The 25,970-nt window shown below is 31.5% G+C and overlaps 4 protein-coding genes and 2 long non-coding RNA genes across 15 annotated transcripts; 4 read left to right on the forward strand and 2 right to left on the reverse strand.

Annotated features, from left to right (window-relative positions):
• Positions 1-1,121: 1,121 nt before the first annotated feature.
• Positions 1,122-2,516, forward strand: LOC121115633 (uncharacterized). Of its 2 annotated transcripts, none has more exons than XR_005863630.2 (3): positions 1,122-1,931; positions 2,002-2,215; positions 2,290-2,516. It is a non-coding gene; the product is annotated as an uncharacterized lncRNA (long non-coding RNA). The 2 variants fall into 2 exon arrangements; XR_005863631.2 differs by having other exon boundaries at positions 2,058-2,215.
• A 3,146-nt stretch (positions 2,517-5,662) lies between these two features.
• Positions 5,663-16,989, forward strand: LOC121115634 (3'-5' RNA helicase YTHDC2). 6 transcript variants are annotated; one of them, XM_071887746.1, is made up of 11 exons: positions 5,681-5,855; positions 12,263-12,414; positions 12,475-12,765; positions 12,843-13,057; positions 13,120-13,517; positions 13,581-13,747; positions 13,806-14,002; positions 14,060-14,244; positions 14,308-14,520; positions 14,580-16,237; positions 16,304-16,989. In XM_071887746.1, the coding sequence occupies exons 2-11, from the start codon at positions 12,309-12,311 to the stop codon at positions 16,825-16,827; spliced, it is 3,954 nt and encodes a 1,317-aa protein (XP_071743847.1). In that variant the 5' UTR covers positions 5,681-5,855; positions 12,263-12,308; the 3' UTR covers positions 16,828-16,989. The 6 variants fall into 6 exon arrangements, with proteins under 6 accessions (XP_040565647.1, XP_071743847.1, XP_071743845.1 ...); XM_071887743.1 differs by lacking the exon at positions 5,681-5,855 and adding exons at positions 10,685-10,805; positions 10,854-10,928 and having other exon boundaries at positions 14,580-16,989; XM_040709713.2 differs by having other exon boundaries at positions 5,663-5,855; positions 14,580-16,989.
• LOC121116584 (ribonuclease Z, mitochondrial) lies at positions 5,684-10,614 on the forward strand. 2 transcript variants are annotated; one of them, XM_071887749.1, is made up of 6 exons: positions 5,684-6,129; positions 8,520-8,696; positions 8,769-8,928; positions 9,015-9,375; positions 9,525-10,171; positions 10,223-10,614. In XM_071887749.1, exons 2-6 carry the CDS (start codon positions 8,583-8,585, stop codon positions 10,531-10,533), a joined length of 1,593 nt encoding a protein of 530 aa, XP_071743850.1. In that variant the 5' UTR covers positions 5,684-6,129; positions 8,520-8,582; the 3' UTR covers positions 10,534-10,614. The 2 variants fall into 2 exon arrangements, with proteins under 2 accessions (XP_071743850.1, XP_071743849.1); XM_071887748.1 differs by having other exon boundaries at positions 8,540-8,696.
• LOC121115636 (uncharacterized protein YbiU) lies at positions 10,545-12,223 on the reverse strand. Its single transcript, XM_040709719.2, has 5 exons — positions 12,089-12,223; positions 11,699-12,030; positions 11,281-11,642; positions 10,969-11,221; positions 10,545-10,918 (listed from the first exon to the last, which is right to left on the reverse strand). The coding sequence occupies exons 1-5, from the start codon at positions 12,153-12,155 to the stop codon at positions 10,643-10,645; spliced, it is 1,290 nt and encodes a 429-aa protein (XP_040565653.1). The 5' UTR covers positions 12,156-12,223; the 3' UTR covers positions 10,545-10,642.
• A 321-nt stretch (positions 16,990-17,310) lies between the features above and the next one.
• Positions 17,311-21,246, reverse strand: DppIII (dipeptidyl peptidase 3). Of its 3 annotated transcripts, none has more exons than XM_040709717.2 (6): positions 20,933-21,246; positions 19,637-19,971; positions 19,304-19,568; positions 18,646-19,244; positions 18,430-18,581; positions 17,311-18,364 (listed from the first exon to the last, which is right to left on the reverse strand). In XM_040709717.2, exons 2-6 carry the CDS (start codon positions 19,920-19,922, stop codon positions 17,528-17,530), a joined length of 2,139 nt encoding a protein of 712 aa, XP_040565651.1. In that variant the 5' UTR covers positions 19,923-19,971; positions 20,933-21,246; the 3' UTR covers positions 17,311-17,527. The 3 variants fall into 3 exon arrangements, with proteins under 3 accessions (XP_040565651.1, XP_040565652.1, XP_071743848.1); XM_040709718.2 differs by having other exon boundaries at positions 20,035-20,942; XM_071887747.1 differs by lacking the exon at positions 20,933-21,246 and adding an exon at positions 20,266-20,529.
• On the forward strand, positions 20,658-21,071 carry LOC139905188 (uncharacterized). The gene is made up of 2 exons (XR_011779748.1): positions 20,658-20,783; positions 20,894-21,071. It is a non-coding gene; the product is annotated as an uncharacterized lncRNA (long non-coding RNA).
• Positions 21,247-25,970: the final 4,724 nt, after the last annotated feature.

Below are 25,970 nucleotides of genomic sequence, written 5' to 3' on the forward strand. Positions count from 1 at the left end.
TTACTTAACCGGCTTTATATAGTGTGATTACTGATTATTATAAGTAATATAAAAGTATAAAAATTTCCCACTCCATCGTTATTAAAATAACTAGAGAATTAGAATTATCAGGATATTTCTCTACAACAACGAAACATTCATATTTATATTATAATTATTAGTATCATAGAATAATTATGTATATAGAATTATTTTGACTGTTGTCAATATGATGTCCCACTCCCTCCTTGGCGGAGCAACAATGAGTAACCCTTTGCTAGTTAATTGTAATTTAAGAAAATTCTTGATAACACTTAAATATAATCAGTTAAATATAAGTATTATCAAGATTTTTTTTTTAAAACTGGCAGGGTAATTTTGCAGCTATTTTTCTTTGTTGATGATTTTGATGATATTTCCGCATGAGACTTAAACGAAGTTCATAATTTCTTACTTGTGACTCGATGAACATTTTTTAACCTTGAAGTGGGAATGCATTTTTATATCCATTAACTCATTGAAATGCCACATAATTGAAAATGTTAGTAGCAGATTACTTTTTCCTGAAATCTCGACTCATCAAAATATTATTTAGAAAATTATGTAGCAAATTGTCAAAAACAGCAAATTTAAAATGATGATAAGTTATCTTCTATTAATCAGTTTAATTAAACTGATTTTCTCAGCTATTTTTTCCATGGTAACATGGATTATATCGAGAAAAAAAAAGATTTTGCTGGTCTATCAATTTTTTTTTACGACCAGCCTTACAATGAACCCACCGATGTCCTAGAGAGTAGCATTGAGAGCAGTATCTTCATTGGTAAACCAAATTTCTGTGTTACAGAGTTCGTTACAGATGTTAATTAGCCAAATTTTAAGTCTCCTTCAAATTCATTGGTTTCTTCAAAAGAAAAATAGCTGGAATTCCAGATACATAGCTTTCTTTGATTCATAATACCGTCAAATAAAAGATAATGCTACTAAATTAATTATAAACAAATCTTTTGTCATAATAAGAATCTGTGATAATTATATTTGAATTTATTTTATCCATGAACATTAAGTAAATACAGGGTAGGGCAGCAAAGTGTATAATGTTAATTATTGTTTATTTTCTCATTATTATGAAAAGGTTTAGTGATTATTTGTTGATATTGTGATGAATCGCCTCGCCAATGATTTCTCTATGGCTCCTGGGAGCATCAGGATTGCTATAAAACACAACTTGGGATTAGTTTCTTTCACAAAGACCCTACGCCACCTTCTCACTGAGGGTATAAAAACCAGGAGGCTCGAAAGGGGCAAGAAAATCTTCACATGGATCAAGGCAAATGGATCAATTCCACAACCACTGGCTTGCGGAAACAAAAGAAGATGCCCAAGGGATTTACTATACCAGATATCCGGCCGCCCATACAATAGTCATCGGTGTAATGATCTCTGGTGGAAATAATAAGCTTCCGTTCATTTTCAAGACGACAGAAAATCGGCCAGGAGGCCTACTATACCCAGGTTCACCATCTTGTCATGGCTGAGAATCATCTACCCGGAGGGTAACTACTTGTAAAATCAGGACGGTGCCCCGTCTCACACGTCCGCCATGTTCACCAGATTTGAACCCACCGGACTTTTTCTATATGAGGCACTTTGGATAAGATCTCACACCCACATGTGGACTCACTGAAGGCATCCATAGTGGCTGCATGGAAAAACTTGTCTAAAGATTTTGACTTCAACTCCTGCATGGCCTTCAGGTGACGAGTAAAGGGTGAGATTGATAATAAAGGTGGCCATATTGAGTAAAAAAGTTTTGCAAAAACTCTTGTCCGCACATTTTGTTAACATTATTTGTCTAACTAATGTTGAAAAAATAAAATTATTGATGTATTTCTAAATCAATCTCTTGAGTCCTCGTTTGGCTACCCTACCCTGTATATTTTTAATAGAAGGTATTATGATATATTAAAATTTGAATCTATTTCTATCATAGTATCATAATATCATCATCCTGTTCATAAGTTTTTTTATTCTTTTTCATTATTTATAACTTGGTTTATGGGACATTTTTTCTCAAGATATAAAATTAGAAGGCAATAACATAATACAAAATGATATCTGAATTTATTTATTTCATTTCTCATTTTGCCTCAAGAATTTTTTTTGAGCATTTCAAATATTAGCACCAAATGGAAGAGTTGATATAAATATCATGTGGTTTTAAATAAAATTACAAGTAAGATCAATATTATAACATTTATCGGCGATAACCATAGATATATAGATATCAATGAACTGTACTTATTTCAGAAACATGAAGGTCTGAGAGCTCGAACGAAGCTGCGAAAAGCTCACATTGATTAGAGAAGAAGGAAAATGAAAGTAAATTTTGCATGCCAAACACTTTCGAGAAGTGTAGCAGATGCATTGAACATGCTCTCAAAGGATCTTCAGCACAAAAACTTTTCGAACTGAACGGCTACAGTGGAGTTCTTTAGAATATTTGACATTTTTAACTCTCGGAATATATTAGAAAGCTCAACTAAAACCCCATTAAGAAGATCCAACTATGATTATTGGCGCCCTCTCATGGAATCAAGTTACGACAATTTCAAAGAATTAAAAACTTGCAGTGGTCAAAAAGTTGTTAATACAAAGCAAAAAAACAGAATATATTTTGGATTTTTGATTGCAATTTAGAGTTTTATACACTTAAATAATTATCTTATAGAAACAAATTATCTAAAATATATTCTGACATACAAATTCAGTCAAGATCACCTGTAACGTTTCTTCTGTGCAATTTGCTCTGCCAACAGTCATAATAATGCTTCTGTCAGACAGTTTTCCTCCACTTATAAAATATTGATTATTCATCATGAAATTAAAGCAGGAACGAGAGGAAGTTGCTTAAGTCAAGATAACACCACCTTTCTATCTTCCTAGGGAAGCAAAGGAAGATGCCAGATAAATATGGATAGGAGCCATATCGAATTTATTCGTAAAAATGCCTGAATTGATAAAGGTCACAGCTCCAAATCAAAGCAGATATTTTTTTAAAAGTTTTCTAAAGTAAATCGTCAAAAAATGATTGAACTAATTATTTAAACGGATAAATTTGCCCTTAAAAATAAAGTATCAACTTCAGTTCTTGTTTGTACAAGATTATATAGTATCAGTTTCATTCAAATGATATTATTTTCATTTAATAGATATTAATCTTGTAATTATAAAATAATTCATTCATTATGGTAAACAAGTGTGTTTATGTTGTGTGTCGAACTGGAGCCGATAGGAAACTTCCTTTAGGTGTCGGACTACATCGGTTTCCCAAATCTTAAATTGATAAAATAAAATAATTTTAAGTAATATATATATTTTTCCAACAGAGTGTATATTAAATATTTTATTTACTGTTTCCATGGCAAATTTTAATTTGTTGCACTTACATTCTATACAAACTGTGTTAATAATTTTCGACAATTTTGCAAATGAATTTTTATCATTAGATTCAACTTTTAAATATTCAAAACATATTTTTCCAAAAAGTAGACTTAATGCAAAAAAATTTTAAATTATGTTTTTACAAATCGAGTTATTTTTTTGAATAATACTTCTAGTATTGTAACCAGCTCTAAAATAAATTCCGAGGGGTATGTTAAATTACCTCGAGAAACTTGTGGGCTGTAGTCTTCAACTTCTGATTTATTTTCAACTCCTTCTGAATTTCTTGACTTAGAATTATCAAATTGAAACAATCCATTTGTTTGGTGCCAAATTCTTGTTTGCAAGAAGCACAATTTATTCTTTAAAAAAAAAAAAAGCAACAAAGCCTGCGATGTAACAAATTAAACTTTTTTCAGTTGTTTTTATAGTTGCTTCGTCACTTTTAATTAATTTTAAAACTCTTATGGAATCAGTGGATACATTGGAATCTCTCATTGTATTTAATTCGATGGATATATTTTTTATTTCTTCTAGATTAGATTTTCTTAGTAAATTCTTTAATCTTATGATTTTTTCCATTCCAGAATTTGACGTAGAGAAAAAAAATAATTTAGTTCAGGTAGCCGCCTATATTTACGAAAGCGAAATTCAACACCATTGCTTAGTAATTTCGCTGTTAAAACATAATCAAATTTTGTTATCAGGTTTAAGTCTTTGTGTTTTCTGTTCTTTGGGAGTATAAAAATAATCTCTTTCATTAAAATTTAATGAACAAACTACAGAATTAGACGTAGGTATCTATGAGGATTCGTTACGGGTCATATTGACCCATTTATGCTTAGTAATTATTGATTTGGTAAATCGATGTAGTCCAACAACTAAAGGAAGACACACAACATAAACACACTTGTTTACCATAATGAATGAATTATTTTATAATTACAAGATTAATATCTATTAAATGAAAATAATATCATTTGAATGAAACTGATACTATATAATCTTGTACAAACAAGAACTGAAGTTGATACTTTATTTTTAAGGGCAAATTTATCCGTTTTATTTATCTCTTTTATAATTGGAGAAAGATCATTTTAGTTTACCAACAGAAATTTGTCATAGGAAAGGATGTTTATCACCACAATAGGTTGTGTCATTGGAGCTTGTGCTCCTCCAGAACTCATTGAATAGGTATTTCTCATCTCAAGGTATGTTTTTCACCACAAAAGATTGCGTGATTGGACCTTGTGGTCTTCCAGAGAGTATTTAGAACTCATAGGATGAAGTTTTACGTGCAGAAAATATGAAAACAAGGTTAATAGAAATAATAAAAATTTATATTAACCCTGATTATCTAGTTATTAATTATTATATTTTCGAAAAAGGAGCCAAATATATTGTAGGTAGATTATACTTAGGCTCAGCAAATCAAATGATTTAACAATTTCAATAGATGAATCATTACATACGAAAATAATGTAGCCAAAAAATATTTGAAAAATATGTTAAAGGAAAAAGTATATAGACGTATTTATAGCGGCATTTTCTGAAATACTGATGAGTTAAGAAAACGTAGCATGGTTTAACGTACAAAATTTTATAAAATGATCATTACTTTAAGACTTAATTGTGATTAATTTCTTCAGAAATGTTTCATTCATTTAAAAAAAAATTACATTATATGATAATACTAATAAATAAAAGAGTTATTTATTACAAAAAGGAAACAGCTCAAAAATAATGAACCCGGAAAAACTAAAAAAAACTTGATACGTTATAATAATTTTTTTATCTTATATTGATTTATAATTTGTCAAATATAATAAAGTTATCCGTATTATATGTAATTGTATCTTTATTTATGTATAATTATTCAGTTTTTGAATACCATTCGTATCATTAGATGTTCAGCCAAATTGATTAAGATACAATGATTTAATTAACACCTCTAAATTATAAATTACAGGAAAAATACTTTATACGTAACAATCAACATATATTCCAATTTCTATTCTTGTTTAATATTGTTAGTATACATATTTCTTATCGTAATAAATTAATGCTTAAATGTATTGTGATGCAAATTTTAAATAAGTTATAAAAAATACAAAAGTCTACATGGGACTATTATGGATAGTTGAGAAATCCATGGAATATATAGATTTGGAGGAAAATTTTCTTTTGAAAAAGAGTGCGCGAGTTTTCCATTAACGGTGTATCTTCATCGCTTGACGTCATTTTATATTTACGTGACGTCACTAGTACTCTGTTATACAGACAATTTTGTGCATGGGAGAAGCTTAAATTTTAATGATTAAATTAGTCAGATCTAAAGCATTAAAACTTATTCATATCACTTGAGTTTGTCCGTGTAATGAGGAACTAAAGGTGGATCACACACACCCAGTGGGACTGAGATTAGAGTAAAGGTTAGCCCTTAATTTATTAAGAATTCATTAGCTTCATTATTTTGTGTGTGATGCGCTTTCGGATAATCAAAGATGGAAAATTTCCCTCACTGTTGCTTGGAGGAAATTCTCACTATAAAAAAACAACTAATTTCCTTATCAACCCCGTGGAAGGGATGAGTTGCAAACTCCGACATCATCCATATATTCAACATTTTCTCTTAACTCAAAAGTCATGGATACCTTCTTTTGCTGGACTGCCAGGGATTTTGACGGATGTGCTTAAGACGAAAAGGTTTTGTTTTGCTGAGTAAAAGAGGAGTTCCAAATGAAATTGCCTTTACCATTCCTTTTTTAAAATACTTTTTATCTAAGACTCACCAAACCTATATGTATTTACATTATGTACTTAACATATGATGTAATTAGTTTAATTTGATTGCAAAAATCAATATATCTGTTAATTTATTATAATTCCAAAGTAAAACATACAGAATCGTTTGTAGAATTGTCGTAAATCATAGCTCTGAATTAATATGTGGGATTCTGTTATTGATCATTTCTAATTAATAATTCTTTCATTTAAAGTGAATTTTGACTAGGATATCCAATTGCATGTTCCTAATATAATTAGTGTTTCTCTGACTTACTCTTATGATAGGTATAACTAAAAATGAAACGTTACTTAAAAGCAACATTATACAAATTGAATAAAAAGATAAATTTACTGTCGTATTTTTTTAAGACTTTTTGCTTGATTTTCTTATAAGAAATTCAATGCCATGTTTATTGAAACTCAATTAGACCCTTTAAGATTTAAAAGGATACCAGTGAGCTTCTTTAAATTGAAAAGCCATTAATTACATAGAGTTACTCTCATTTTTTATTTCTGTAATTTGTTTTACACATAAATTTAATCCTCATATATTAACTATGATCAAATATTTTCCAAATAGTAACGACTTTTGTTTAGAGGACTATCGTGCTCACTTAGGCGTAAAAATATCTTATTCGAACATTTTTTTATTTTATAATTATGCATTTATCAAATTGAATATTATATATACGAACTATCAATGTTCGAAGAAAATATTCCATCTTTTATCATAGTTAGTAAAAAATGAAATTTTAGATAAAGCAAAAACACTTTCGGCATCAATTTAATATGAAGGAATTTCTGATCAAAATTTCTTATTAAAAAATTGACTACAGAATCTTTAAATTTAATGGTACTAAAGTCACTAAGGTTAGTTATATGCTTACAAATGACTATAACCAGAATATAGTATAACGCTATATAAACTTTAAAAAAAAAAGTGATATTATATTTGTGAATTTAGTATATAGCCAGATTTGAGAGGACTCCTCATTTTCTTATTGTAGAGGCATATAGTGCCCTCTCAAGGAAAATTGCTCTATTTTCGCAGTATCTAGCTTTTATAACTTTAAAGCTTGCTAACCTATTAAACCCATAGCTGAAAATTTTGTCTGAATATTTAATATTTATTGGTCTTCTGAAAGATGCTACATACTTTGCATATCACATCTTTGGAAAGTGAGGATTTTTGTTACATAGGTCAATTATTCATTTCATTTGTCTCCTTTGTCTCCGCTTACTGTACTTAGGCCATTATTTCATCAATTACTATTTTGTACCATCATATGATTAAGGTCATTCAGTTAGCCAGAACTATTGTTTTGTCTGACATTATTTATTTGGTCTAGACATCCAAGGGCCGAAAAGTTTTAGGACTGAACAGTGAACTGGTCAGGAATACGGCCTTAAATAAGGTGTGATACAAAACTAGCCAGAGTAGTATTGATCTATGTGCCAAATAGGTATGTTTACCTTTACAAAAATATTTGATGATGCTGATGTTACTAGCGAAAAGAATAAAAGTACATAATCTTTTTAACCATATTTTTATATAATCCCTATTAAACATAAACATCTCAATTTTTGAGTGTTTCTTACTTTGGGTAGTTTTTAGTATGACAAAATGTATATCATGTTTTTTACTTGAATACTTATTAATAAAGAACAATCTTAATTTTCATAATTTCTGAATAGATAAATAATAGAACTAATCATCTTTTCGTACAGTTAAATTTCCATAAAAATACTCCAGATGTAATATAATATATGATTCACCTTAGTTATGATATAAAATAAATGATTTCTTAACCTTTTTCTAAGAGGTTTAATAAAATTTGTTCAGTCTCTATAAGAGTAGACTAATTCTTATCTTGATATTTAATAATTGTTAACTATCTCCGTTTATACTGACAGGGTCAATCGTATTTTTTAACATAAATAATTTTTTTCTCACATTCATCTGATATAATACCTTGAAATGAAGATTGACGAACATTTTTTTTTATAATAAAGATACAAATATCAAAAATTAAATTATAATTTGTCAAAGAAAGAAATTATTAAAAATTCAGTAGTTAATTTAGACCTACTTTTTATGGATTTTCTTTGTACTATTAATTATAATTGAAGACTGTTCATTTATTTTTGTCGACCAGTTAGTTTTCAATTTGTAATAAGGAATTTCAGCTAATTATTACTCTTTTTTCAACACTCAGAGTATGGAGCTAACAAAGTTTCATATTAAGTTAAAAAAGAGACCATTTTATTAACAATTTTAAAATGTTAACTTATTGCCGTCTTTTATTCAGCATTATGATGTATGTGACAGATTAAAATTTAATAACGAAATTTTTATTCATGGGCCTCCTGGTATGAATAATATATTCAAAGTGTTGAAATATGTATTAATAATTGAAGAGGATACGTGTTTGTATGGCATTGAACCAAGAGGTTGTGAGGAAATAGTGCGTTTTAAACTTAATCAGGCAAGCCTCTTTTTATCTAATATTGTTAAAATTTTGATGTTGTATATCATTTATTGTTTAAATATGACACAGAATTGGAGATTTGATGATAAATATGAAAGACATAAAGTAACCCAATTTTTCGAAGAAGAAGGAATCAGGATTCAATATTTTCCCCTTGCGTCAAATACTGAGTCTTTCCCCTCAAAAATTCAATATCCTGCCTGGAATAGTCTGTCCATTAATTACAAAGGTCAATTAAATTGATTATTACCTTTTTAATAGCTTAGAAGACTTGAAGTTGATACCTACATGAGAATATTTTTTTAAATTTTACAGATGAAATCTTTTATCCTCACGATGTTCCACGAAACAATATTGTTTCTTCTTATTTAATATCTGATTCTAACTCGCAAGTTTTGATTCTTGATATACCAGATATTACGTACTTAGATTCGCTTTGGGAAACAATTCCTTCAATTGAAGCTAATACAGTTTTTGATTTTTCACCTCATGAGGTTAAGGAGACCGAAAGATACAAAAAATGGTATAATTCTGCCTTACCCAGAATGACTAATATAATCAGCCTCCAAGACTATAATTATCCAAAAGAAGATAAGAGAAATGACTTGAAAAAGTTGAGAAATGTCTATCCCGCGGATGTTATTCAGTACCACGACACTGAGCCTTCTTATCATAAGTAATGTCCTTAAAATGTATTTATATTTAAGAATCAATTTGAAGTCATGTGAAATATTGCACAAAATCAATTTCTACAATCCTCATATTCAATTGACTCTTAAATATGAAATACATTGTATCTTATTTATTTGATGAATTTAAATTTAGAAATACTAATGATGATCAAGTATCTTATCCGAAATTAACATTTCTGGGAACTGGCTCCAAGCGTATTGGTAACAGTCGGAATGTCAGTGGAATTCTTCTTAGAGTTTCTCCACAGTCCTGTGGACTACTCGATTGTGGAGAAAATACGTATCATCGGTTGACTGAGGCATTTGGAATTGAGGAAACAAACAAGATTTTAAAGTCGTTAAGGTTCATTTTCATATCTCATAGACACAATGATCATCATTTGGGATTATTCACCATTATCCAAGAAAGGGATAAATTGTATGATGGAAATGCTCCTAAATTATATTTAATTGCTCCTAGAAGCTTCAAAAACTTGCTCAAACATTATCACGGTCTGTTTGAAGACCTGGTAACTTCCGTTTTTCATATAAATACTATGAGACTTATCAAAGATTCGGATAAGTTTTTAATAAGTCATTTGTATGCAAAGTTTTTAAAAGATACAGAGATGGACTTTTGTGAGATATTAATTGCTGAACATATCAAGAACTCTTATTCTATTAATTTATCAGCAAAGGGATGGAAGGTTCTATACACAGGAGATACTAAACCAAACTCTCGATATCGAAATAAAGCGCCTGATGTTCTCATACATGAAGCCACACTCCCTTCCTATCTAGGTATTTTTTTAACACCTGATTTTATTTTATGAATATATATATCTGTCTCAGGAACTATTGCTCACAAGCAACTTCATTCGAGCACACAAGATGCCATAGATGCTTATAAGAGTTCGAATGCTGGCTTTCTCGTCTTAACTCACTTCTCCGAAGCTTTTGATGCATTACCTCATCTAGAAGAAGTTATGATAAGCGATAACATTGCTCTTGCCTTTGATTTCTTATCAGTGGAACCGGAGAGCTTGAAAAACATTGCAATTTCGGAAGAACGGTTTAAAAACTTGTCAAATACCTTTAAAACAGAAGTCTTCATCTCCAATGAAAGAAAAAAAAGATGGGATCTCAAGAATGAAATGTTGTAATAAATATTGTGTTCTTATTTGTATCAACTACTTTTAATTTATTTTATTTTAAATATAGAGGCAAATACTGATGTAATATAATTTATTTTGATACAATTCGTTCGGTCAATTAAGTACAGTAACATTGATTCCGTTCTTCTATTTGATCAGTCTTACTCCAACCCATCATTCTCTTTCCCAAAGATGACAAGTCTTCATAGCTACATCCACCATTGAAACCTTTCTCATTAACATTATTAGACTCAACTTCGTCAAAATATTTTTTTTTGAGGGTAAATGAATGTCTCTGTTTCCTTAAATAATGTCTGTTTATTTCGCAGTCTGGGCCAGTCAAAAGTCTTATTGCAGATTCCGTGGTCTCAACGTCATTGCTTTCAGAGTAAATCTATTACAAAGTAAATAGTATTTATATATGAAATAATACAATAATCTTACTAAATCCTCGTGCCACCAAACAGTATCACCTGGATTCAATGCTGGGATCGGGATCATATTATTATAGAGAAGTGGATGATACAAGGGCGATAATTCCAATGGCTTCCCTGGTAAACATCCAGGAAATAACTTGTTTGGGATATCTTTCATAAAGGGGCGAAGAATAAAGTAGCCTGTGGCCTCTTTCAAAATTGGAAACACTTCTAACGATCCTTCCCTCAAATGACTCATAGCGATCCATCCTTGAAATGGCCTGAATAATTATTCAAATGCTAATAATAATATTGACATTTCATTTATTTGTATTTAAACCTGAAAATTGTAGTGTGTCTTGATATTGTGTTTTTACCCACATTCAGTCTATGATCCATTTCGAATGGATCATAATCGTCTAATTGACTGTGTAACAAATGTCTATATACCTGATGATACGCAGGGTCCCTCCACCTCTCAATACACTGACCACTGACCATTTTTATTTTATTTGAAACACTTTTATTCTTAGATGGAATTCGAATACGCAATCCATCCACTAGAGTTATTGGTGTCTTCAAATCCAAATGTGTATTATTCTTCGTAAAGAATAGTTGTAGTAATGCTTTTTCGACTTTTTGTAGATTTGAGTTTTGTCTGAGTCTTTGTTGCGGTTTTGACCATAATATTGTATCTAATTTCTTTTGGATTGAATTTTAAAGTTTAATTGCGTTAAGCTTAATTATTTGATATTCACCTGTGTGTCATTTTCATCAAAGGATTGATTAGAGAATATATATTCAATTAGACTTGACTGTTCCTCCTGAATTTCACTTTGTTTCACTACGTTTCTAATGACAATAATACCTCTTTTTCTTATTTTATGTGCAATAGACTCGGGAAATTGTCCATCGGAATGTAATAGTCTCTGAAATTGTATCTCTGGAATTATGTTGTTATACTCTTTTGCCCAAATCTTGTCCAATCGTTTTTCCAATCGCTTTATTAAATGATTCCAAGCTTCATTTTTAATTGAAATGTTCAAAGAACTTTTAATTTTTGCAAAATTATCCGATGTATACGTTGATACTAAAAATTTTTACTTATTATTAATAAATCAGTTTTAAAGCAAATGATTTCTACCTACATAATTCCTTGAAGACTAATAGAATTATTACCAATATCTTGGTTAATGTAGCTCTTTCGAAGTTCATTTTGTTCTGATCATATATTTATTTGTTTTTGTAAAGACTTAACATTTGATTGACATTATCTGTAAATTAATCTGAACGAATATGTCAATTAAAATTCTCTATTTCAGGAGTTTATTGTGAAGTGAAGAATTATTAATATCGTAGCAAAGAGCAATGCCTCGTAGAAAACAAAAAGTTAGTTCTGATGATATCGATGAATCAACTTGCATTGCCGTTCATTTAACGTTGAAGAAGTTTAAAAGTAAAGAGGAGGAAAAGGGTACCACAAATAATTTTTAAAATAATTAAACAAAAATAATCCCCCCCCCTATTTTTATAGAATATTCCTTCCCGTCATCACTTAACAAAAATGAAAAAAAGTACATTCGCCAATTGGTTCTTAATATGGGATTAGAGTGTAAAAATGAATTCAAGGATCAGTCAAGAGTTTTAACCATTTTTAAAAAAGAAGAGACAAGTATTATGGAACAAGACGTTTTTCTGGATATATCAATAGAATCCCAAAAATTATTAAAAGAAGTTTTAAATCAATTCCCTTTGACAGAACGTGAAAGACAGGATCTTACACCTCTTTCTGAGAGGGAAAAAAACCCATATATTCCCTTTGAAAGTAATTGCAAATGCTTGGCATTTGCCATTTAATATTCAAAACAACATACTTAATTTTTTTATTTATGTCTATTTCAGCCCGAGTTTATAGTCGAACAGTAAGTAAGCTCAAATCTAGTGTTCCACTAATTCCTCCGAAGCCTTCTCCACTGAAGAGGGAAAATCAATCTTATATTCAGGAAACAACCCAAAAACTTCCAATCCACAATTTTAAAGACTTAATTATGTCATCAATTGACACACATCAAGTATGCCTTGTGACTGGCCCTACTGGTTGCGGAAAAACCACACAAGTAATAGCTTCTTTAAATAATTTTTTTTTTTTTTTTTTTTTGAAGCCGTTTTTCTTTTTAAGATACCTCAATATTTATTAGAATGTGCTTCTGATACACAAAATCATGTTAGGATTGTTTGTACAGAGCCTCGGCGATTTGCTGTCTTATCTACTGCGGAAAGAGTTGCATTAGAACGCGGTGAATCTCTTGGTACAACTGTAGGCTATCAAATAAGACTTGAGTCAATGACTTCTCCAAAAACCGCTTTGTATTTTTGCACCATTGGGATTCTACTTCGATCTTTAATGGGTGATATTGAATCCTTTTTACATTCATTAACACATATCATTTTGGACGAAGTTCATGAAAGAAGCGTTCAAACGGATTTTTTGTTGACTGTTCTTCGTGAATACTTGCATAAATTTCCTAATATCAAACTCATTTTGATATCAGCATCAACGGAAATTGATTTATTAACGTGAGTTGTAACAGTTATACACATTTGAATGCTTAGATTATATCATTTATTATGGTTTCATAGGGATTATTTCCCTGGTTTGCAAATTGTGGAAATACAACATGAAAGGTACCCCGTTAAAGAAATGTATCTTGAAGAAATCCTTCAAGAACTAAATTATTTATCACCAAAAATGAAATCATATATTAATTCGATGAATCGGAAGACAGAAGACAATGTCTCTGATAAAGGTGAATATTATATTTTATATAGAGGTTAAATTTTCCTAAGTGTTATTATTTATTTCAGAAGACGGTTATGATGAAAATAATTATTTGGAATCCAAAGAAGACTCTGAAGATGATGATTCTAACTTATATCCTTCTTCTGAATTAAAACAAAAAATAGATACTGCATTATTCAACGCCTTTATCCATGAGTCTCGACAGAACTTTGAAACAGCCTTTAAACTTATTGCAGAATCAAATACAACTATTAATTACCAGGTAGGCTGATTTTTTAAAAATTTTCTTCACAAATCTTCATATCTTTTTTAAAATTAGCATTCATGTACTGGAATTAATTTATTAATGATTGGTGCAGTTCACGGTTATGTAGAAGTTGTTGAAAGTCTTCTTCATTACGGTGCAGATACCAATCTTCGAGCAAAGAAAAAATTATGGACTGCTATTGACTTTGCTTTGGATCAAGAACAGCATGAAACAATTAAAATATTAAATTCGTTTATGTAACTATAAGAAAGCAAAATATAGAGGTTTTTTCTTTGATAATTTATTATATTTTTATATAGGAGGAAAACGCCTGTTGTCTTCAAGATGGATGAAGGTCATCTAGATCAATCTAAAATATATAGTATGTGTACATCAAGTAACTCGGAAGTAGACTTAAATTTGATTTTTTCCATTGTGAAATATATTTGTAATCTACCTGAGACTGAAGAATTGTCAACAAACAATGCAATTTTAATATTTCTCCCTGGATGTAACGAGATATCTATATTGTGGTAATTCTTATTTTAGCTAAAAGGATTTATTTCCAAATTTACTAAGTTTATATTTATAGGTCAATGCTTAATAAAGAACCTGACTTATCTGTCATTTGTCTGCATTCAAGGCTAGTAGAATGCACAGATTCTTTTTTTAAGAGTCCCCCCTCCGGAACACGAAAAGTTATTCTTTCAACAAACATCGCTGAAGCTTCCATTACAATTAATGATGTATCCTATGTCATTGACTCAGGAAAGATAAAAGATTTTTCTCATGAGAAAAATCAGTGGATTAGCAAAAAATCTGCCATTCACCGCCGAGGAAGAGCTGGACATGCAAGGCCTGGAATGGTATTTTGCACCTATACTAGCCAAATGTATGAAAGTTTAAATGAAAATCTAACTCCAGAAATTACGAGACGGTCTCTGGTTGAAATTTGTTTACAGTGTAAGCTTCTTGCACCGTCAAACACATCAATCGTTGAGTTCTTAGCAAAATGCCCTGAACCCCCTCCTGTTTCATCCACACGTTTTGCTGTTCATGCATTGAGGGAAATGGAAGCCTTAAATCCTTCTAATGAGGATGTAACTGAGCTTGGAAGTCATCTTTTAGATCTACCTATTGATCCGCATCTCGGCAAAATGTTGTTGTATGCTATCACGCTTAAATGCTTGGATCCAGTTCTTACATTAGTCTGTTGTGTATCTCTTCCAGAACCTTTCAGCCTTGTTTTAAATACGAATATTGTAGATCAGAAAGTAAAAAAAATCAGGTCTGAATATGCTGAAGGTACATTTTCTGATCATATGATCAGATTACGAATTTTCCAAGCCTGGCAAAAAGCTACTGAGGAAGGAAATGAAGAAGAGTTCTGCAAAGAAAATAATATTTCATCTTCTGTAATGAATACAATAACAGGTCTGAGGAGTCAACTTTTAGGACACTTACGTGCGTCTGGCTTTGTTCGTCCTAGAGGTACTGGAGATATAAAAAGTCTGAATCAATATTCGGATAATTGGGCTGTTGTCAAAGGAGCTCTCCTTGCTGGTTATTATCCTAATTTGGCTAGGTATGACAAGAAAGCTTTGCGTCTTAAGACTGCCAAAGAGAAAAAAGTCAATATTCATCCATCTTGTGTTCTAAGTCAGTCAGTCAAATTGAAACTTTCTACATCAAGTGAGGTCACCAAGTCAGCTATGAGTAGTTTGTCTACAGAGTGGCTAATGTTTGATGATATGGATCATTTGTGTCACGTTCCGATGGTTAAGTGTGTAACTCCTATTTCACCCATTACTGTTTTACTGTTCGCTGGCCCTAATCGTTTATCTAGTGAAAATATATCTGACTCAAATATGTTTTTAGATTACTCTAGTGATTCTGACTCTGAAGATGGTAGTCATCTTGATCCTTCTTATTCTTCAATTTTAAAGCTTGACGATTGGACAGCTTTTCATTCCCATGGACCTCTCATTAACTTGGCCCTCAATCTGAGGCAAAAGTTGTCAGCAATATTTTTGCGTCGGTTGCAATACCCTAAAAAGACTATGTCTCAGTCAGATGACTTTGTTATCAAAATATGTGTAGAAGTACTAGCACGGGAGGATGCAGTACTAAATCTCGTGCATCCAACTGATATTGGTCAGAGGCCTCGTGCCATTGATGCTTTTCGTAAGAGCTTTATTGGGTGCAATAATTCTGATGTAGTTGAAGAAAATAGTTCAGAGGATAGTCAAGGTGCCTCATTTAATAGATTTGCTAATCCTTTTGTTCTAAGATCTTTTAAATTTTTCATAATAAAAGCCACATGTGCTCAAGCTATCGAAATTTCCCTATATCGTGGAGTTTGGCAATTTGGTAATCAAACTGAGAAAAAACTTTTAAAGGCTGTGAAACAAGGCTTTAATCCCGTGATCATCTTTAGCATTCATGGATCGGGTCACTTCCAAGGTTTCGCTAAGTTTACTGGACAGTCATCAAAGCAGCACATCCCCGAATTAGTCAGTCAGAGTTCTGGATCCGGTTCTGGTACTCAATATCTTATTCAATGGACCAGATTTAGCCCCTTACCTTTTAGTGCCACTCGACATCTAATTAATCCTTATAATAAGCGCCAAGTTCATTCCTCAAGAGATGGACAGGAAATAGAGCCCAGTATCGGGGATTCCCTTTGTGGTCTCTGGGACCCTCAATCTCCACATCATAGAAGGAAAACTAGTTCATTTTTTGGTAATGGTAATAACACTAACAGTGCTAGCACTCAACGTGGAGTTGATCCGAGTGTTTCGCCTTCAGTGCTTAATAGGAAGAGCTATGTGCGATATTAGTTGTACGCTGGCAATTGCTCTTGCGCTTGTACGAAGTGATGATTGATTTTATTAACCCAGTATATTTTAGCAATTATTTGATATTTATATATAGTTTATATAATGAGCCTATCTAAATTATACCTATTTTTGTGCTAATGTTAAATATATCAACAAGAAAAATACGAGTTTTGAATTTTTGTACAAAATCTTTATTCCTACGTGACTTAACAAGATCCCCCATTTGAGATAAGACTGTAAAATAGCTATAAGACTTATAAGTCTGCTTATAAAATAAGAACTTCATGAGAAACAATTCTTACAGGCCCCAAACAAGGAATTATTAGTCAATATTGCTGCGTCTTATTCTTATTATGTAAATAAGAAATTACCGATGGAATCAACTTCCTTAAGCAATAAGAATGAGGTGGAAAACCCAGCCATAAAATATTCAAATTTTTAGAATGCACGAATAAGTAAAAAAAAACACTGAACAAATATAACTAGCTCAATGAAACTTAATTATTATTAACCATTAAATAAAAATATAATTTAAAGATTACTACAAAATAGAAAAAAAAAGCTTATTGTTTAAATTATTGAAATAATAAACAATACAGACACAAGAAAAACCTTCTCATTTCAAATTTACTTAAATGTACAAAAATAATTTCTGTTACCGTAATACCGTGAAGTATAAATAACTTCAAAGCTATTAAATTTAATCGAAATCTGCCAGGTCTTTATCAAACAGCTCAGAAAGGACTTCATCGTTGTGTTCATGCTCGGAGCTGCTAAATCGATCAACCCAAGATTGAATTAGACCAGTTTTATTTTGTTCGTACTCTTTAAGACTTAACTTCTCATCCTTAATTATAGTATTTGGCATAATGTTAAACATTCGAGGTCTTCTTCTAGCAACAACAATATCTCTCCATTTGGCCCATGGATGTGGACCTTCATTTGAAACTGAAGAATAATGATCGAACATTTTTCTGCCTGCTTCTGCATCCCCAGTGGATTTGTAGATTTGAAGTTTCCGGAGAAAATCTCCAATGGCAGTTTTTCCAATTGATTCTAATTTTGATTTATCCATAGTGATAAGGAGATCCGGTTTTCCATCTTCGCCAACAACTTCTTTGACTGTAACAAATCCTTCACCAGTTTCTATAAGCACTCTAAGAATAGCAAATCGCCCTTGGCTGTGAGCTTGTTTCCATTCGTTAGCACTAGGGGCAAACATTTCCAAACTTTTCAAGCCACCAACACACATAGTGAGCCAATTAACGTAACTGACTTCACTATCATTAACTCCGAATATATTGAGAACATCTTTGTCACAACAAAGGTAAAGCCCAACACATTCGGCACGGCACTCTTCAAATGCAGATCCTAAGCTTTGGAATTTGGAGTCGTAAGACTCCCCTGCTTCATAATATTTGGTGACTGTTTTACCAGTTAAGGGATCAATGAGATCAGAAGAAAAATTAAAAGTTCCATCGGCATTGTGAATCAACAACTTGCCAGAGCCATGCCCCAAAAGCTCATGCAACCCAACCTGAAATCATTAATAATATTGAAATTTTCTCACATACATGAACTGCAAATAATAATTACTCATACCTGAACTTCTAAAGCTGGGGTCACAAACTTTTTAACAACTTCATCATCGTTAATTGAGACAAATGTCGTGGGTTTGAGACTTTTATGACGAGAAGATATAACATTACCAAGATTAACGTTCTTAAAGCCTTCATTTTGTCGAATATCATCATCTATCGAATAAAAAAAATAGAATTAGTTAGTAAAATGTTTATATATATATATGTACATACATACAATTAGGTATATTGATTCCTATTGGAATACCAGAGCCTGAAAATGTTAGTATATCCAAACTCGTGAAGTCAGGCTTCAAAAAAGTATCTTTTTCGTAGCCAGTAGGCCAGGGAAGCTGAGAAATTAATTTAGTAGCTTGATTTACAAGTTCTTGAAATTTCTCTGATTGTTCCTTGTTTACTACAGCAACAAATCCCTCGAATTCAGCACGCATTCCCAAAGGATCTCTATAATTTTCAATGAATCCAATATATGTTTCAATAACAGGTCCTTTGTTTTTAATCCAACTTCGACTTCCATCTTTATGAGCATCCATACTACCTGTTTTAAAGCATTCGATGTATTTTGTAAGCATTTGCTTTTCGTTGTCGTTGGCACAATATTTAATGGCCTCCAACAAATTTTCATTGACTAGTTTTAATAACTTTGAATAATCTCCTGCTGTAACAATAAACTTGGTTCCTTTAAAATCGTCAACCTCTTTCAAAACAGCACTGTCAATCGCAGCATGACGAATTTCGTAGATATTTTTGGAAGAAGCATCCACTTTCTTTATTAAACGTGTATTGTATACTTCCATCTCATTAAGCTTAATGAACCTAAGCAAATAAGATGATTTAAAAAAAAACTTGACAACTAGTTACAATGAAGCTATTACTCAGCCACAAGATCTGCATCCTTGTCATCAATGTTTTTGCTCAGATATTTCGTTATGCCTTTGTTGTTGTATCCAAGTTGTTTGGTTTTATCGCTTAATTCATACATTATAGCTTTGATGGAGACCCAAATTTTATCCATGCCCTCTGCATCATTTTTGTATGCTTCAGAAGCTTTGATTAAAGAATAAAACTTATCTTCTGGTATTTCTGGGACGATTTTAGTATCACCAAATCCTCTATAGTTACCCATATAATTATAAATGCCTATTGAAAAAAATGAACAAAAGAATATATACACAAATGAACGAAGATAATGAAAGATTTGCTGGTACCTGAACAGTAGCACATATATGCATCAAAATCCTCTTCTTGAAGCCCTGCTTCAAGAGCACTCACTTTGAGGGAATGCAAAGACTGGCTTCTATTCAAGCATGTAATAAGGCGATAGATTTGAGGGGATTCTCTCGAGGTTTGAAGGAGGGTAATGAGACCGCCATAGAAGCTAGCACGGGACACATAATGTGCATAGAGCTTCTCATTATCAGTGAGACCCTTGAACGCATTTTGGACATCCAATGTCACAACGGGAGCATCGCGATCAATAAAAAATTCAGACATCCTTCCGGTTGCACTAATATCAACCTCAACACTCAGTACACGCTACCACCTGAAAAATTAAACACTCATTAGTGAGAAAGAGCTTCAACCCCCACAGATCCGTGATACACACAGGCAGAGTCCACCTCATAAGACTCCGGGAAATAAGAATGCATCAGGTTCCCCTCACTTTCCTAAACAACTGTCAATTCCACTCCCAACCTGAACTAACTTGCAGCTTGGAATTGAAATTTCTTTCTTTCTCCAATACACAATGGGCAATCAATAAGTATGTGAATGAAATCAATTACCAAAACTAGATGATATAATGTAAAGCAATTGTAGAAAGAATACCTACTCTTACTCGGCATAATTATTCTTAGAAGACTATTCTATATAACATAACCAAATCAACATTATCATTAGAGCCCCTCTAAATGCAACAGAGTAGAAGTCTTTCTTTCTTTCTTTCTTTCTTCTAACTAACTCTTTCCATAGTTAACATGCTGTCTTTTTAATGAATAATATGGATCCAAAATCAAGATTGAATAACATAAGAGTAAGAAGTTGAAAAACATTTAATCTCAAAAGCGCAGTCAAGCCACATTTCAAATCCCTTTCTGCAAATAAATCATGCACTAGCAAATAAGTTGAATTCAAGATATGCAGATTCAAACTACTAAATAGCGCGGAGAACAGCAAAGAGTTATTGAAATTGTCATTGAGCCTCATTTCAAGAGTTCGTCCTTTTTAGTTTTGCTACAGGGTGGAGGATGCTTTTCTAACCTTTTCTTGTACTAGCCCTACAAAAAGGTCAGGACTATCCACTCTAACTAGGACCTAAGCCTATCACTTCATACAATACCACAAACTCAACTTAAGGTATTTCAAAACTGGGAACTCTAGCCACAAACTACCGGCATTCCAGGAACCTTCATTTTCACCCATTTCCGCATCAAATGTCATCACTTATTCTCTGTATATATTAATAGATCCACAACGGACCATGGAAGAAAGTCAAAGGCCCTTACTTTATTGAATAGAAGAAAGAAATCCACACTCGTCCCTTCCGGCTAAAGATGCAGAGTAGTCAGTACTAGTAGTAACTTCAATAACTTTGAATAGACGATCTCTCGCTTCACTTCTATCAAGTAAGTATTGTACTAGAAATTATTAAGCAACTATTAAGTATTAACAGTAGACAGTACTAGTAAAGATGCGAGTCATTCCCATGTAGGGGGCGGTGGAAAACTCTCATTTCGAGCAAGCTCATAGAAAACCTCGCAACCTCTTCAAATAATTACCAAATTCCTATTAGTTGCTCATTATTAGGGACTCCTTACATTCAATAGAACGTACACAATATGTATAATCATTCAGTTAGACAATAAGTTTGCTATTGTAGCTTATTATTTCCTTTTCATGTGTGCTGTATAATTAAAAAATAAATGATGCTAAGGTTGTGATGGGAATTCAAAATCAAAGTGTCTTTAAAAAATAATTACTACTCTCCTAATGATAAATTAGAAGTAAAAGCGACCTTAAATAAGTAGAGATACATTCAGAATACAATGTGAATGTGGGATAAGTCATTGTCAATGCAAAAAATACTGAAAATTATTTGGAATATAAATAAAATGATGATGTCGATTCTTATGACCTCTTAGGAATGTTCTTTCATATTATATCAAAATATACTTATAGAGCATTAATATGAGCTTGTATATGTATTATACATGTCTAGTCTGTCTATTTATGAATTATGATGTCTGGCAGGATTATGTCAAGTTATTATATTATTGACTATCATGTTGGCAACCATTGAACTTTAGATGAGTCACAGTATAGATTCCTTGAGGGCGCTGTTGTTGCTCAAGATGACGTCAACTGTTGTGTTCTCCCGCTGTATGTGACATGGACGTGTATGTTATGTACATGTTGTAACTTGTATAAATAAATCGTATAACTTATAAGTTACAATTAAAAAATGAGAGGACTAATTTTCAATGAAGGATTTACGGTACTTGGGATGTGTAAAATAGTTGAGTATTCCATGGAGGATCGATATATTAAAAGTATAATATTTGATTATTTTAATGGAAATTACTGAAATATAAGTATTATGTGGCACACTATAAAATTCATATGTCGATATTAAATCATGCCTTTTAAGACAAAGATATTGCAACTTGTACAATATTCTTATACAAGTACAAACTACAATTTGTATACGATATATTTTTGAAAATCAAGAAAGAAAATTTTCTTTTTATAGATAATTATAATAGCATAATTAAATAACTTAACAACAGTTAACATTAACTTCAGTTGGTAATAACTTCCTAAATAAGAACTTCGTCGCTTTCTCTATGGTCACAGGCCAGAGAGTTCTGATACCATCTGGAGGAGCAAAATTTCCAATCACGAAATCTTGTCTGGTGAAAAACATCCTTTTTGATGATAACACTTGGTGAATTCATATGAACGTTGTACAATTATAAGGCTATAATATTTGTCGTAAGTGTAATTTTATATAAACATCACGTGGTATTTTAAGCAATTCTTTCACTTTGGGATAATATTTGAATCCTAAAAAATGTTTTTGGCCTAAAAATGATAGCCTGACTAATTTATACAACTCATAATAAAAGTAGATATATTTTAAAGGTTTCTGTTAAAAGTATAATTTGAAAACATTATCCAACGAATTATTTAAAATGATAAATTTGACCTCCAAAAATAAAAGGTGAACTTATAATCGGGTTTGTACATACAAGATTATGTAGAAAGTTTCATTCAAATAATATGAAATATTAATATTATATCATCCATTGATATTTGAATAATAATTAAAAATAATAAATTAAGTCATAATGATGATTGTGCATTTATATGTTAGTTGCCGAACAGAAAGGGATCAAAAAATTCATACAAACTGAATCAATTATTCATATTCTCAATTAATGAATTTAGAAGGATCAAAATAATCTAATTTTAAGTAGTTAAATTTAATTGAGCCGGGAGTTAGTAAAGTCGCATGTATATACACACGGAGTTGAATGAATTTGGAATTATTATGAAATATTCCCCAAATATATGTTGTATTCATAATGTAATTAATCTATAGGGATGAACAAGATTTTTATATTTAGTGCCGATATACAACCAATTGGAAACATCAATCATACTGTATCAATTTTCTATATCCCCATTCATGAGCTTAAAAAGATCAAAATAAAGAAATTTTTAATAACTACTAACTAGATAAATTCTTATTCCGATGAAGTTATATTTATTGCTGATGAGTGAGTAGTCACATGTATTTACTCAAAAAGTCGGAATATGTATATTTATCTATGATTTAGAGTTGCAAGTATTAAAATATCTGCAGATCCGTGGCCAAGATCTCTAAATACTATAAATCCAACCTCAAGAAACTATTCGAATTATACTCTAGAATTAAATTTAAATTTTCAGTCCCTAAAATAATAAATAACACATCTAAAAATAAATTATTATAAAATTATAATTTTGAATAATATTTTGGCTGTTCTTGGATCTAAATCCAACCATTTGAATTATGCGACTCCATATTAATTTGACCCATTGTGCAAGTACACTCGACTCTACAGAGTTTATTAATTAATCACATTAGTATCCAAAGATCAAGCGAAGAATAATATTGCATATTAATTAATTATTTGAGTGAAACTTACTAGAAAATGATCTTGTACAAACAATAACTGAAGTTGATACTTTATTTTTGAAAGATAAATTTATTAGTTTAGTAATATGTTCAATATTTACCTTTTAATATACATCTACTTTGATTTTGAATTGTATATATTCGCCCAAACTATCATTTCTTGTTCAAAAATTACTTTTTTATTTGGGGGGGATTTCAAATATTCTTCCTAAAATGGAAGAATTACTTAATATATTACATGTCGTTTAGATAAAATCTACGATAATATATAGCTTTATAATTGTGGAAAGTTCATATGAGGTCACCAAGTGGAATTTATCTACCGACCTATATATAGTTATTAGCTATTAATATGTAGGTCAGTGAGTTTATCATCAAAAAGGATGTTTTTCCAACACAATAGGTTTCGTGGTTCGAGCCTATGCTCCTCCAGATAGTATTATAACATATTGTCATAGCCCTGTAATGGAATATAATAATTCACACAACCTCTCATCTTATCTCAGCTGACATCCATTTTTATTTTACCTCATATTTAATATTCCTCAAATCGCTCTTCTGAACATACAATGATGGCCTCTCATATCGACCTCGGACCTATTGGAAAAGTATCTCCTCTCATCAAATTATGTCGTTGGACCGCTCTTTCCCTTGGTGTTTACTGGGGTATTAAACGATATAATGTGCACAAAGCTACAGAGGATGAGATCCGTGCCTACAACGCCCGTATGAAGCCTGTTTGGGACTTGGAAAAGGCTCAGATGAAGGCCAAGAGCAATAGAGAACAACTTTTGATACTTGCTAAGGAAACTGGAGTTGTACCTCCTCCTGAATTTTAATCATCTGTATTTAAGCCCCATTCTCAAATGTAGTTCTTCTCCCTCCCACTCCTTAGCTTCTTGTAGTTGAGTATTTTACTGTCTGTTAATAAAACTCCTTTATTTCTATTTGTTTCTATATTTAATTATATTATTCAAAAGAGTATAAGTATAAAGTTTATTTCATGGGGTTTCTCATCTGGAATCCCAATGTTAGAATAACCGAAGCTCGATAAATTTGATAGCATGATGCAAGTTAAGGTTGAAGTTATAATAATAATTTCATTTTGTTTCTGAATTTATAGGCTCAATCATTCCTAGTTTATAATATGCACTAATAAATTAAGGTCTAGAGACTTGCATTCAAATACGTAGGTGAGGGGTTAGGGAGATAAGTCTTAAGTCTTTCTTATTATGTTCGAGTAAAGGAGACTGTTATTGTGTATCCCTAATTAGACTTATAGTCAGGATATTTAACTTTATAATAATATTAGATGTATCTTCTTGAGAGACTATCAAATCGTACGCTCAATTGGCATCGGATAATTATCTCCCCTAATTTCAAAAATTGTCCCTGAATTTGCATAGTCTTATTTCTAGGATAACCGTGGAAAACTACATACCCTCCGAAATTACTATGACCGATTGGAACGGAACGCTAAAATCTCATTTTTTGTGTTCCGCGTTAATGGTACAAAAAAAAATCCGCTCCATCCATTGAGCGTACGTTCCATACAACGCCGTTCAATTTTGCATTCCGTTCACAAGCCTGCTTAGAAGTAACAGGCAACGAGAAAAAGTTTTCTGACACATCAATAAAAAAGTCTTCCTATCTCTGGTCTAAATGTATGGTGTTTAAGTAACCTTTTAACGCCCCAGATGTCCTTAGGAATTTGAGGTTTTTTTATTAAAGAAGGCCTTCATAAACTTATTTCAGTCTTTATAGTTTAGTAATACTGTAGGTTGACTCTAATTTTAATCATTGCACTGTAAAGTGAACTGAAGGATAAAGGTGAGGAAAAATAATACCAGATGGTACAGAACGGAAGTGAAGAAATCGCATTGAGGATGGAACCAAGGGCTTGTGAGTCGTTTGAATATCCACTTGAGAGTTTTTTGCTGACAGAATCCAAAAAAATTGAAGGTGAGTCCGTTTGTATAGTAGTTGCACACCGCTAGATCTGATATATATTTAAAATACAATACTCTGAGTTACTTAAAATAAGAAAGAGTATTATTCATAAAGTTGGCAAAAGTGGAGTTTAATACTATGGCAAAGCATTATTGCAAACATCTCCTAGTTATTAATACGATAAAGGGTTTCTATTACTTACCATGTCTTTGAAATTGTTTGTATGTAGAGAAGCTGATGCCGCAGACCAAACGAAATGCATATGTATTTATTTCATAATCCGATTCAACAGATATATATATATATATATCTGTACCACATATTGAGTATCTAAAGATCCACCAATTCAGTTCGCTAAGAGCATCTTCCGAAATAGGGATACATTTAAGATTAGGGTCATTGCGTGAACCCTT

This window comes from Lepeophtheirus salmonis, chromosome 4 (genome assembly GCF_016086655.4).
Source record: "Lepeophtheirus salmonis chromosome 4, UVic_Lsal_1.4, whole genome shotgun sequence".
Taxonomy (NCBI): domain Eukaryota; kingdom Metazoa; phylum Arthropoda; class Copepoda; order Siphonostomatoida; family Caligidae; genus Lepeophtheirus; species Lepeophtheirus salmonis.